Raw genomic sequence first — 14,578 nt, 5'->3', positions numbered from 1 at the left:
TCGTTGGCTGGGTCGTTGGCTCGGTTTTGAATATTTTTCGGTGATAAAACTCGGGATCTTCCCGTGGCGTGTTTTCTCCCTCGAATCGATCACAATTGAAGATTGAAGTGACAAACGTGACAAACGTCATGCTCGAGTTCTGTAAATCACGTTCGATAACGGCCACGAACAAACGATTCGCCTCGCCACCGGACGCAACCTATTCCCTTTACAAATAAATGATCAGCCAGTTCCAGGCGGTGCGCTCCGCTCCGTGCACGTTCGAACCTTCGTTAAATATTTGATCGGTCCCCGAAGTTCTGGTCAACCGTTCGCGCGAAAGTGCACCCACCACGCTCTCCTCGAGCGGGAGAAAAAAGGATAACCGTCGGCGCTTTTTCGCCCCGGCGAGCGAGCTATCCATTTAGCACGGCGTTAATTCAGAATTCATGAAACACGTGACGGGAGATCAGGATTCCATTTCCCTTCGGCTCCCCTTTTAGCCGGTGCTACCAATCTCTTCGTTTCGCCTCGCTACCTTCTCGTTCCACCCCCGTGCAAACCCCGTAGCCCGTCGTCGGTCGGGACACCACGCGCACACACGGTGTTTCGCGCGACGCGATCCTATCTGAAAACGAGCCGCGAGTAAATCCAACGCGAGACGACCAAACAAAAATCGAATTAGTATTAATGTTGCACGACGGCGTCGAAAAAACGAGGCACACCACTCGCGAGCACATCCATATTCACTGGCGTCGAGCGAATTTTTTCGTACACCGCATAAATTAACCGTGTTTCTGATACACGGTCTACACTAACGAATCGATACACTGTATCGTTCAACTTTTAATAATCCGTGAATGACGATTCGATCGTCGTGCACGGTATTTCTGAATTTTCCGTCATGTTTTCGACGAAGCAGAGTAACCGTAGGATATTGATATACGTTTCATGGATCCTTTATTGACTTGTCGCGAACGAAACATTGCAAACGTTATTCCGTACGTTCTATTTGAGAAGTATATCGATGAAAAGGAACGGATATTCTATTTTTTAAATCGGTGGCGGTCGTCGATTGGTTCGACTCGCAGTGTAAAACAGGTTACATCGAACCTTCAGCGTTTTCTGCGTTCGTTGCTAACGAAAATAACGTGGGTGGAAAAGTTACTCGGCTTGTATTTCACCGTGCGTCGAAGTTTCGATCATGAATAGCTTGGAACCGTAAGCTTCGGCCCCGAGAAAATTGCGCCTGAAACTCGCCTTAGTTTCCATACACGAATTTCCACCCCCCATTTGTCACGCGTCTCGCAAGGCTACTTATTTGTACACGTCGTGGTGCTTGTATCCCGCGACGATAGAACGCAACTGCGCCCCGAATTTACCAGTCTGGGAATGATCGATTCTCGTAGAGGGTCAGCTTGCTTCGACGAGACATTAGTCCTCGCGCTGCGTTTCCGCTACACCTCCGTGCCCCTTCCATCCCCCCTCTGTCCCCCCTTGCGCCCTATTCGCCTCCATCGTCCCTCAACGGATGTTGAAACTGCTTTGTTGCACGAGCAGGTCGTTGCCAAGCGTCTCTGCAGAACGCTCTTTGGCGAAATCGACTGGTGCCGGGGTTCGATATTGCTCCGTCGGAAAAGTAATTTACGACGTCGTTCGGATTTCATCTGGATGGTCTTCGAAATCGAACGATTCATGAAGCGAGATAAAAGCCGATCCCGTTTCCCTATACACAGTTTTTCACCGTCAGACCAGCCCGCCGGGCTGTCAGTTCTCTGCTTTATGCGCTGCTTTTTGCTGGTCGAGACGCGCCGGGCTAGTGGAAATGGGAGTTTCGGTGGATCCGATGCGGACCGGGCCAAGTTGAAGCGATGTAATTGGGTTTGAAGCGAAAGACGGGGTAACTTTGGGAGACAGTCGCGCGCGCGGCGAGACAAAGAGGCAAGTTTAAAGCTTCCGTTGAAAGCAGTTTACACGCGGGTTACGCTGTTAAATGGCCTGGGTCTCTGATCGTACGTAGATTTCACCAGGTGCTGCCAAATGCTCGCTATTACGGCGACGAAAGAAATCCTCCTCCTGTAATTGACGTAACTAAACATGGAATATGTCCTAGCAAGCAAAAACCTTTCAAACCCAGACTCGATATGAGTATACCGTGGTCTCGACTGACCAAGATTCAAAATGATCAGTTGTCGTGCCTCGAGTTCCACACAAACTACTTCCAACTCGATCAAACTCACTCTACCCACACAACTCCGAATCAGAAAGTAACTACATCTTGCTCTAACATTAATCAGATATAATTTAGAGATGATCTATTCCGAATGTTCTGCATATCACCTCAAACTTAATCAAACAAGCTGCTGCACATGTACAACTCGGAATCACGCGTTGTCTAGGCACAGCATGCATCTAACTTGATCCAATCTAGAACTGATTCACCCTTGGCAGATGAATCTACAAAATTATCGTAACGTCGAACCTCTATATACCATCATCGACTTTCTCAAACACACCACTTTACATGCTCGTGTAGACTGTCTTCAGATTGGACAGGCTTATCATCAAACTCTCCACTTGATGTGCACAGTTGTGGATTATCCACTAGTTAGATGTAAAACGTAGGAAAACAAATCTAAATATATCATCGAATGGTGGATTCTATACACCAAATGCATTGGGTTGCGGAGGCGTAGGCGCAATTGTCGCGTCGTTTCTGAACGTAGGCTTCGTTTAAAATCCTCTGTACGGCAATTCCTCTGCGGAAAGTGTCGCTAGAACAGGTTTAGATAACCGGCGGACGCGTCACTCAATGGTACGCGCGATATCCCCCGTAAATTCCGGATAAATTTGTCGGCGTGCGAGTCATCGCGCACGCACGGTATCTGCGAGTGCACGCGCCAACGAAATTCGGCATATCTATTCCGCGCTCGAACGCGAAGTGCCTATCGAGGCGATTTTTTTCCTCCCCCTGGCCAGCGCGCTGTCATAATTGCATTCGACGATTGACGCGGCCTCGCGCCGCTCGTATCGCGACGCTACCGCGGCCGCCGGAACGTCATTAATGGGATTTCCGTCCGGCGCTGCACGCGTGTTTCGAAAACAATAACGGGTTACGGTTATTGTAATGGGATACGATAACGGCCGAAGAAACATCGACTTTAAATTTTTGTCGTGATTGCGTCTGGATGTTCCAATACGCGCGGGATTAGGATGGGAATGAATTGGAACGCGGCAAATGGCTTGTATCTCTTGCTAATGGGGAATGCGAAATTGTCGGCATCGGTTACGATAAAATAAAATTGGAAAACAGTAGGCGCTCTCTTTATCCGCGATCGCTAAAGGACGAGAGTTAATTTCGGTATACTTAATTTTGTTTCGTATAAATTCCGACGCCCGAGGTATGGCAAACAGTCTGGCCGGGTAGGCGATCGAAAGTTCGCAGAGGCGCGAAAGTTCGCGATGAAAAATTGACTTTTCTGCGGATTCGTGCTCGCGTGACAAATATTTGAAGATCGGGGGTGGTCGGGGGATATTTCCGTGCCCCGCGGGGAACCGACGAGCTGCAAGTGACAGCGCGCAATTACCCCCTCCCCCCCGCGTCGAATGTTTACGCAACGGATAGTTTAATAACGCAGAACGACACGGTGACACGCGACCGATGGAAATATTCTTTCCGAGCCCTTTGTACTCCCGGCCGCTTTGCGCGAACTTAATTTCGTTTCTGTCGCGAGCGTCGAGCAATTTTCCATCGTTGGCCTCGCGAAAAACGCTCGATACCCGCTTCGGGTAGCCCCGCAACAATTACGGCTTTCGTTTCCCTTATCTTTCGAGATAAAGGCGGAAGCCCGCGTAACACCGGCGTAAGAAACGGCTGATGTTGCGAGGCCGCTTCGATCATTAAGATCCCGATTATCGCGTATCGTGGTACCGGCCGCGCTAAACTATACGACGTAATAGTTAACGAGCTCGAACTTCCGCCATACGGTGCGGCAAATTATCTAAATTCCGTACAGTGGCCTAATATCGACCCCCGCCCCCCCTCTTTGGTTACCGAAAATTAGAAATTGTCGTCTATCGACGACTATAAGGAGCAACAGCTGCGGACACCGATATCGATATGCTGAAGGGCTCAAACGAGGTCACGTAAACGACACCCCCTCGAAGCATCCTTGCATTAATAACGATTATTATAATACAAAACGCTTGTAGGTTCATAAAATTATTTCGAAGGTATATTCAAAGGAATACATAAATTTTTATAGCTCGTCATTGTAGTTCATTCCCTTTGTTCGTCTCGCGTTTAACTTGGATCATTACTTAAGCGCTAAGTTACGTTCCGTGGAGTTGAAAAACAGTCTCCGTTCGTTGAACCTCGCCCTTTTATCAAGCCCGATGCAGTTCTCTTACGTACGTTTTACTTCTTTGCTTTTTTATTTGGCGAGCAAACTCGTTAAACGGAAATAAAAATAAAAAAATATTCCAAGTATAGCAGCCCTACGGTCTCGTTAATTGTTACGTGCAGGCAAAAGACGTTTTCCGTGAAATTTTCGCCCGGAATGGCGGTTCGCCGATGTACGTAGACGAAATAAGTCACTGGCTTTCCCTTCGAAATGCCTGGGCGGCATTGAAAAGCGGAACGATAATATCTTGGGAGTGAAAGCTCGAGGGGTTGAAATCGTTATGGCGTTGCGTGCGGTAAATAGATAAATGCCGACTTGAAGTGCATGAAACGGCACGACGAAGGCAGATACGGCGCACCGAATCGTGAAAATGTATTACCGCGGAAATAATTTGCATTTAGATCCCTCGATAGCTCAACAGAGTATGCGTCTTGGCATGCGTCGGGGCGGTTTTTTAAATTCTGAACGATAAACTGTTTTGCACCAGTTCAGCGTTTACACAGGATCACGTTAATGCTATTTAAATTTCTGCCTCGTCTGATTTATCGTTGACTCGTACTACTTACTCCGACATTCGAATCTACCCTTTATCGATTGGAGATGCTTCTGAGTGTGTTTCAGAGTGATACGTAAACGTACACGTCCCTTGGAAATTAAAATATTTCTTCGTCTGCTCAGTCGTTGACTCGTACTACTTGTTTTGACATTCTAATCTATCCTGTATCTATTGGTGACGCTTTCAGACTATTTCAAAGTAATAATTACCGTTTTCAGAGTGATACGTAAACGTACACGTCCCTTAGAAATTAAAATTTTTCTTCGTTTACTCAATTATTGGCTCGTACTACTTTCAACTTGCAAACCAGAGATGTGGAATCTTATCTAACGTTTCAGTATGCGAAAGACGATTATTTTTAGAGCTCCAGGAAAAGGTATACATCATTGAAAGATGTAATACTATTTCCTTGTTTACTCAGTCGTTGACTCTTACTACTTGTTTCGAGATTTATTATCATTTTTTTACCGAGAAAACGTTGGAGAATTAAGAAGGGATAAGTAGCCTAACGTGCAGGGATTTTCTGTGCTTTCAGCGATCACGCATGGGTCCTACATCAGGCATTACACAGCTGCTTGGTACGACACCGTGGCACTGAGAGAACATCGTACCAGAAGTCGTCGTGACACTTCGGCTTCCGGGCATCCGGGGGACGCGACGCTGAATCTACGCCTTCACGCTCTCGACAGGTTCGTAAAACCACGTAGTCTTGGGGTGGGAATGGAAAGGAAAAGAAGGGCGGAGGAAATGGGGTAAGAGGCGGGGCGGGGGGTGGATAAAAGAGGTGGGTGGGCGAAGCAAAGCTTTGTCGAGAAAATTTCTACTTCCTCGCGCCAGTCAAAGGCGGAATAATCTTTCGATTGTCGGTCGTTTTTCGGGGAGAATGCGTTGTAACGGAGAGATATAAATTTTCATTTCGCGTCAGACGTCGACTGACAAGCATTTGCCGCGACGTATAAATGGTCCCGATGAAAAATAAACGCGAACGGGGTCGCGATTTGACTAAAAACTCGGATGGGAATGTTAACATGCATAACAGATGGATTTTTAGTCGGGCCAGGACAAAGCCGAACAAGCGTCGTAATTTATTTACGAGGGTTTCACCCACCCTTGCATTCACGTTTTTACAAAATAAAATTGAAATGGCCGCTTTACGCGAGTTTTAAAAATAATAATAGTTATACCCAGGAAAAACAGTTACAGTTTACCCATTTTAATGGGTCATCAGGGTGGTGTACTCCCTTAATGCAACAATTATTTTTAATTCAACGATCATCGGGGTTGGGCATAAAAGTTTTCGCGAGGCTTTTTAACGCTTCGCAACTCCGGTGATTTTCTACATTCTCCTGACGTAATGCAAAACAAAGAGTGTAGCTTCCCTCGCGCGGGTCTCCGAAGGGGTAATTATTTTATGCGCGCGGAAAGAGCATTTCTCCTGAGAGCGCAAGTTCTGGACGAACTTCAGACAAAGAAGCCGAATCATCTCGGCAGCACGGGCCCGTTTCACTATATTTCTGCCGTCTGGCGTTGACTATAATTTAACGCGTGAGTAGTTCAGACGGGGCTCCGTAGAAATGTCTGAAATAAGCCAGACATTGCGCGCACAATATCGAAATATTCCAAAGGGAGATGCTCGGAACGTAACAGGCTCGTTTCGTTGCGAATTTACTTCGCTAGGCGTTCGAAATTAAGTGCATTTTAATGGATCGTCAGTTGGAACGACTCACGGCAAGAGTATCAAAAGTAAGTCATCGGTGACAATTCGGAAATATTAAGTAGAATATTTTCTTCGTTTACGAGGACATAGAGTATGATTTAAAATAGTGATCGGGTGTACTACCGATAGACTTTAAATCATTATGATATACAGTTAATTATAAACGGGTAGCAGCTGCGTATAGTAAGCAGCACCATGCGCTGTAATTAAACCGAGGGAGGCAGTGGAGGGTAAAACATTACCCAGAGGACTAATAAATAAAATAGCAGATGAACGAAGGACGAAAACTATACGAGAATTTTTTGATCGAATAATTTCGAGATACAAAAGTGTATTGGAGGAAATCGAGTAGAGGTGGATCGATGAGAATCTCCTTAAGCGCGACAGTTGCCGAACAACTCCCTCGCAGTAGGAATGCGCATGTTTGCTCGATCCTCTGGCGCCAGCTCGACATGTGCAACGATTGTCAGCCTTATGTGACACTGACCCGACATGGTGGCCATATGCCTCGTTGAACATCGCGATACCCCGTCACTGTGTTGTCAGTGCCATCGACACGGACCTCCTAAATCTCTGCGTTACACTCAAAAGCACAGACGGCTCTGTTTCAATGTCGTTGAACCGTCTCCTCTGGCGTAACATCTTCTGTTTACTGGTTCTCCTTCTCTAGATTCACACTGTTCCGATTCGTGTCAGTCCAATTCCATATGTAATATAGAGAGAAAGAAAAATCAGTAATTTCTGTCAGATCTTATTTATCCTAATCCCTACTATACATTCAGGTCTACTTTTCCGTGCTTCTTACTATACATTTAGTCCACCAGACTTGATCTTTCTTTCTCCTTCTTACACAAGAAGAAAATCTGAAATCTACTCTTCAGTCTTACATCTATCACCCCTACGTTACTATATTCCCTCGTCGTTACTAACCCCTGTCGACTTTATTTACCTACATACCTCTCCTCGCTCTGTTCGCCCAACCCTCGGTCTCTCCATCGAGTTGCAAAAACTTTTCACACCCTTAATTTATCAACCCTTCCTCCAACGGAGTCTATTCTCACAGCCACTTTCCTCCCTCCCACCCGTGATACTTTTCCTTTCCACTCTGTTTCTTCGATTCCCCATCAACCTCCGTTCTCCATCAAACTTCGCGCCGCCACGTTTTTGCCCTTTTCCCAACTCCGGGACCTGCAACTCCCGTTTTTTGGCCTGACAGTTTCCCTCTTCGTTCCAGTTTTCCCGCCTTCGACCTCCCTCGCTGCTGCATTCGCCTCGCATTTGGTCGATACGAGGCAGTCGCGATTCGGGTGCGTCACCAGAGAGAGTTGCTGCACCTTTGTGCGAACACGTTCTCGATTGGATTCGCCACGAAAAGTCGACTCACCCTTTGCCACGGTCCCGAAAACTGAGAAAATCGCGGGGAAGTTCGAGAGACTTATCGCGCCCGAAATACCACCCCCGCGCTCAACCCTGAGGGTGCAGGTTCTCAGGTCTCTGAGCAGTAAATTTTCGTTGAAATACGGACGAAGGAATGGAAGAGGGAAAAAACACTGGAGGAAGATGGCGGTGAAATTTATAAATGGTTACTATTAGCGCGGGGGTTGGTTTGGATATGAGGGTTTCTGTAGAAGGAAGACGAACGTGGCGGAGGTTTACGGTGGAGTCCGGTTTCGTCAATCGTCTGTCTTTCGACGGAAAAGACATACCCTGAGGGGCGATTTGGGGTGACTTTCGTAGTTTAGTTTATAGACGGTTGTTCGAACGAATTATGAATAGGATAACTACTTTTCTTATTTTATTCTACGAATAAAATGTAGTTTTCTAGTTTCTCTAGCTTTCGACTCGGCACGTTTGTTATCCAGCTTCATGAGTGGTTTGCCCCGGAACGTACATCGATGTAACAATATTTTATTTGAATACAGTTCCATTCGAGATATCAAACTTCCGCGACGTTTACCAACCGAAGAGAAGGAAAACCGAAAGTTCTGGCGAACCTTTCCAGCTACAACAGACGATAAAACTTCATTTTTATTGTCTGATTCGGTTATGGAGGACGACAGTAGGGCAGCTTTACGACAGACGGAGTATCAAACTCGAGGGAAAACAACTGAAATTCCTCCACTCTCTCGATAAAGCTAAGTAGCGGATAAATTCAGGGATACGGTGACCCGGTCTCTCTAACCCTTAAAAATATATAAAAAATTTTCTTACTCGATGTTCTATTCTCCAAAACAGTCTAGCTACACTGTGCTAAATAAGTCTCGACAAACGTGGTGAAGACTGGACGAATAATTCTCGAATTATGTCAGCGTTTATCGTCTGAATGAAAACAAAGGGTTGTTGGATGGTCACCCTTAAAAAGACCGTTACACAGACGAGACAATATTTCGCAAGAGGTTCGAATGCTCCTTGCTTAAACTCTCCGATACCCCAGAAGCATGTTTTACGACCCTGAAAATAATTCCAAACGATTTCACGAGAGATTCCACCCCTACGATAGCGAAGGGTGGGGAAACTCGCCGAGGCCAACAATTACCGAGCATAATTTCGACTTTACGCTGGTAATTAAAAAATGGCCGACAGGAGATATAAAAGGGGATTACTCGAGGAGAAAGCCGGGGTTCAAGCAAGGAGGAAGGCATCCCTTTACGATTAATCCGCTTTGAATAGGGGTTGTTAAAAGCGATCGTGATCGCTAGGACAATGGTATCACGGTGGAGACGGACCAGTTAGCATTATTGTCTAGTTAAGTTCACCCCTTCTCAGGAATTCGCGTTACCCTCGCCGCCCTTTCACCGGGGTTGCAATTAAAATCGACAAAGTTCGCGTTCGTATAAACGCGCTGCGTTCTGATTTTCTTTCGTTACAGGCGGCGCGATTTAATTGGATTGTTCGTTAATGAGTTCCTTGAGCGATAATCAGCCGAACTGTTGCAAATAAACCGGCGGCGCGCTCCCAATTAACCTTAATATCGGCACTTATTGCGCTCGAGCCAACTACGTCCTCTAATTATAGAAATTCGGACGTGCCGATCGGTGGAAGGGCACCCTCCGATGGAGGGGCGGGGACGCCGGAATCAATTCAAAATCGATTCGGACGGCGCAAACAGGGTAGCCGGCTCTCAGGAGGGGGTGCACATGTCTCTCTAACAGTTTGCTGTACGTTTATCCCCTCGTGTCCACAGATTGGTGCAGTTTATATCGTTTCTTTAATACTCGTCTATCTCGGCGCGAATATAAGGAAATTTGAAATCACTATTTCACCAAAGAAAATGCAGATGCTCGATTTAGTCCTTCGAAGGGTAGTAAAAGATAATCAAAAAATTGATTGATCTTTTTAAAATAAAATGTTTAGAGGGTTCGTTGGAATTTTGTTACTTTCGAAGGAACGTTTGTATCGAAACGGAAAAGGAAAAAACGTTGTTTACGAGTGGGAATTTATCTTAATTACCACATGCTCGTCAGTGTTTGAAAGGGCAGGGCAGAGAAACGAACGCGTCCGAGAGCATTAATCAGTTACGAAACGTCGCTTGCAGGACGATAAACCGGCAATGAGGAGGGCAAGAAGTGCCCTTCACACGCCGCGCAACCCCTCCACGGTTCCACGCCCCTCGCGTCTGTCCCGTGCACGTTAAGGTGTCCCTTCCGTGAGTGTATATTACCAAGGGAACGAGGTTGTCGTGGGTGGAGCGCATTACCCTTGCAACTAATCCCATTTCTCAATGGTACACGCATCACTCACCGCGCCTGACTAATCGTCCTTTCGAGGAGCCGGGTGTTGCTCTCCCGTAAATTGAGCAATAACGTGGTAACGCACGGTCCGACGATAATTTTCGCGGCATGATACATCCACCCATGACTAGGAATTTCCGTAAATATTCGCGTTTCGTCGAGCACCCTTTCGTCCGACCCTTTAAACTATGCAGCTTCCGCGGAACGATCGTTTGCGAATTACTCTACAGGGCCATCAAAAACTGACGCCACTACACTTACGGGGGTGCACTGCGTTTTGGAGATAAGGGTCGTTTAGAAGTAATTGTATAGGAAAATTCAAAAACAGTGTCAGAAAATTTAAAGACATTCGAGAATCAAGTAGAAATTTTGATAAATACTGATATTCTTTGTAATCGAATCGTTTAGAAGTATTTACAAAGGATGATTAAAAAGTAAATAAATTTTCTGACGTGACTTTTGAATCACCCTGCACATTATCGCGACAGCTCGACGTTTTCCCTGCTCCAGGACCTGAACACGATTATTTGTAAATACTTCCCTTCAACCGTCAGCCCTTCTTATGAATTTCAAATTAGTCTTGTAGACATTGTTTGCACTTGTATTGTTTCGCAGACGCGCTCCGTGCCGTGTATTTCGAAATTTGAAACACGTATTAGGGTGTACTACAAAATGAAAGTGGAAAATACACGATGCTCTCGCGTAGAACTCCCGTGGAAGTTTCGTCTACTGAGAGGGCAACAAAGCACCCTCTTGTACACATTTTCATATTAAACGGAAAGTAATTTTTCTGTAAACTTTCCCGGAGAATTAAAATTTTGAAGAATTCTTTAAAGAACTTAACTTACGTATAAGCTTAATTAAAATACCGGACTTTGAATGTAAAGACCCTGGAGACTCTGTGTAAGTGTAAATAACCGAAGTTTTCATACCGAGAGAGTATAAAGGTATAACTTCGTTACAGAGCCAATGAGCGAATAAATCGATTAATATTCCTATAACATTCGCCGGCTCTAATTCAATTTTGCATAAATGTCGAACGACGTGGTATTAGTTACCCGGCTAGCATTTAAAGTTAAATTAATTGATAATCAATAGCCGGTGGAAATTATTAGGTAATTTGGATCGGGCGGAAGCCTAACAAAATGCAGAACGCTCTAATTAATTCGATAGAACGTTACTCCGAATCGGTAAGCTTCCGCCAACGGGGAGACCTAACGCCACCCTTTATCATTAAACTCACATTACTCCGTTCGGTCATGATACTCTTCCATAAATTTCTTCGACCTTCTGCGCTTCTCGATGAACTATAATTCTGACTACCGCAGATTTCAGACGATACGATCATTGTAGCGGTTTGAATAATCGGTACTTTGAATTTCCCGCCAAAGGTACATAACCTCTTCGGAAACGTATAGCTTGAAATAAGAACAGATGCGAAGTATTGTAATATTAACGGGGTGACATTTATCGGTCTTCTGAGAATAGTTTAGCGGTTTTGTTTCCGTGGAAATTTCCAAAATATTTCATTAACAACGATCGATGAACGAGGTCGGTACAGAGTAACTTGAAACCGACCAAAGAATGTCGCTGCGATCGACCCAGAACGTTCGACCGATTCCAGAGGCTTTGACGGTCTCGTATTATATGCTCCTGTCGAATGCAACGCATGGTCGCCGTGTGTAGCTCGCGAAGGAACCGCTAGACACTCGTCGAGTATGCAAACGACAGTCGCGTTAGACGCGGAACAACTATTCCGAACTTTAGGTACTGCGCGCATAACCGCACGACGTTACTGGTCGGATAGGAATATCGTGTACAGATTTGCATCGGACGTGCTATGCTGTCGCGCACGGTGACATTTTCCTATCTGACCCAACGGACCACTGTCCTTCAAGATGTCACAATTCCCATCAGTCCGGATAGTCATCGTTTTTGAACTCGAGCATCAACGGTCACGAAGGTCTTGTTTTATAAGTACCTCACGATAAATAATAGCATTATTCTGCAACATCCACCTGTCCTTCGAGTTGTCTCATATCTCAATTATCTTAATCAATCAACATCGTGAAAAGGTTATTGCTTCGTCGAACCCGACGATTTTTCTAACTGAATTTGACGATAGAACAGTAGAGTTTCATTTGGTTTCTTCTTCGACGCGCTTCGCACGGGCGATCGCGTTGAATTTGCGTTTCCGTTCCGTTTCGCGCGAAATCGAGCAACAGGTTTTCCGTAAAAAGGTGGTTAGGTGAATACGAGTTATCACTGGCTTTGATTGCATTCGCAGTGATGGTCGAAAAAAATTGAGGCAACTTGTTATTGCGATCGTGTTTGCAGCACTGATTGTACCTATAGCCACAGAAAGCTATTACCGCGCGATAAAACAGATGCAGTGGATGTGGTCAACCACTGGTATGCAGAACCTATAACAGTGGTACCGTCTGTTAATTATTCCTATTCAAAAAAAATGCTGCAACTGCTATAAAAGTAACAATTAACAATAGCAATTGCGACTCGATGTTTATGGATACCATTCTGTGTGATTCTGCAGAACCAGAACCATGGAAGTACGAGCTTGTCAAACTTTCCTTGGCATTTCGTTTCCTGCTTTTCCGTATATCAATATCGCAACTTGCACGCGAAATGTAAAGAGCCCACGGATTTATACGTTCGATATGTCGACTGTCGGTGCTTGTTTCGTAGTTTGGCGTCAGTGAGGCCGTGCCTCATGGTTTCCAGGGAGCAAACTTTCCCGTACACGGCTCCCTTAAGATTCACCCGGCGACCTCACGTTTCGACTTACATAATGCAAGGCCGAACTTGGCAATCTCGCGGATGAACCTCGTGGAACTGTTGATTGTCGCTTTCCAAACGTAGCTGCCGGGCGAGACGCCACAAACTAGCCTGGTAATGATTTATACCGAATTTGCATCTTATCACAGAATACTGCAAAGGTGTAACATCAATTTTTCATAATATCCACGTGTTTTATTAGTATCTCCCATATGCAGAAGACGCTTCTTGAGAAACAGCCAAATTAGTTCTCGCAGAGAAGCTATCAGATGTGCCTCTTACAGATTCTAATACAATCCCCATCGATCCGTGCTCCAGAGTTATCAACCGCGCTCTAGTTTTTTCGGCGAAAAAAAAGATTTCAAATCGTACTGAAAAAAATATTTTCAGTTGCGGGGGTCAATTACAATCATTTTTGGTAAATAGATATACCCCCGAAATCCTACTCACTTTCAAGAAAACAAATCGAGAAGGTGTGAAATTTTTCGACAAAATTAAACAATTTTAAATCGTTCTAAAAAAAATATTTTAGGTTGCGGGGATCAATTACAAGCATTTTTGGTGAATACACATACTCCCGAAATCCTACGCATTTTCGAGAAAAAAATTATTTACTTCGAATATAATATGTGGTCAGAAATGTTCTCGTTCGATCAAATTCTCATTAATGAAATGTATCCGAATCTCAGTAGCTGTAAATTGCTGACAATGAGTATAGTAAGCAACGGTGCCAGACTCTCTGTATTCCTTGTAGCAAGTTCACGACGTCCTTTTCGCAAACGATGAACTCCAGGACGAGACATACCTCGTTTCGAGTTTTCCGTTCGTTTCAATATGCACCGCGGTTTCTCCACGACGGCAATTCGTATTAACGTTTATGCAATACGGTTATTGTTGAGAAACTTCCGCGCCAGTTAGCGGATGCCGCCGTGCGGCAGTGAATCGTTTACGCGCGTTATAGAACACCATTACTATTATCCGCTTCCTTATATTCCGTACTCCTCGTTACCATGTTGGAACAGGGATATCATTAGCTTCACTATGCTTTCATTCTGAGCGTTGACGATTGCAAGGAAATGATATTCTGAAACTTTTACGTCGTTATTGCCGGTTAAACTCCTATTGAAGGTGCGTTCGTGGAAAGAACTGGATTTTTAAAGGGTTTACACTACTTTCACGATTTCTAAAAGTTAACAAATTTTTCTCGCGACCAAACGATAGCTTGGACTTTCGAAAATAACGTGGGATTAGTCTCGCTGGAAAATGTTTTTCATCCTGTTCATTAATTTCTGGGAATTGTTTTAACGAGATTTGTTTAGGACGCAAGATGGTATTGCAAATCCAACGAACTAGTTAACTCGTTTCGACCAAAATTGTTGGCTAACGAGTTCCGGTCGCG

The 14,578-nt window shown here is 45.0% G+C and overlaps 1 protein-coding gene across 1 annotated transcript in view; it reads left to right on the top strand.

Moving 5' to 3' along the window:
- The window catches only part of LOC122396188 (disintegrin and metalloproteinase domain-containing protein 10-like), a 153,857-nt gene that overhangs the window by 20,602 nt on the left and 118,677 nt on the right, over nucleotides 1-14,578 (top strand). The window contains exon 2 of the mRNA XM_043394366.1: nucleotides 5,474-5,627. Coding sequence (XP_043250301.1) covers nucleotides 5,474-5,627 — 154 coding nt within the window. The remainder of the gene's footprint in view (nucleotides 1-5,473; nucleotides 5,628-14,578) is intronic.

Source organism: Colletes gigas, unplaced genomic scaffold (assembly GCF_013123115.1).
Source record: "Colletes gigas isolate AHSC1104 unplaced genomic scaffold, ASM1312311v1 Colletes_gigas_Sc00007, whole genome shotgun sequence".
In the NCBI taxonomy this organism is placed as follows: Eukaryota; Metazoa; Arthropoda; class Insecta; order Hymenoptera; family Colletidae; genus Colletes; species Colletes gigas.
This window is presented reverse-complemented; position numbering and strand designations above follow the sequence as displayed.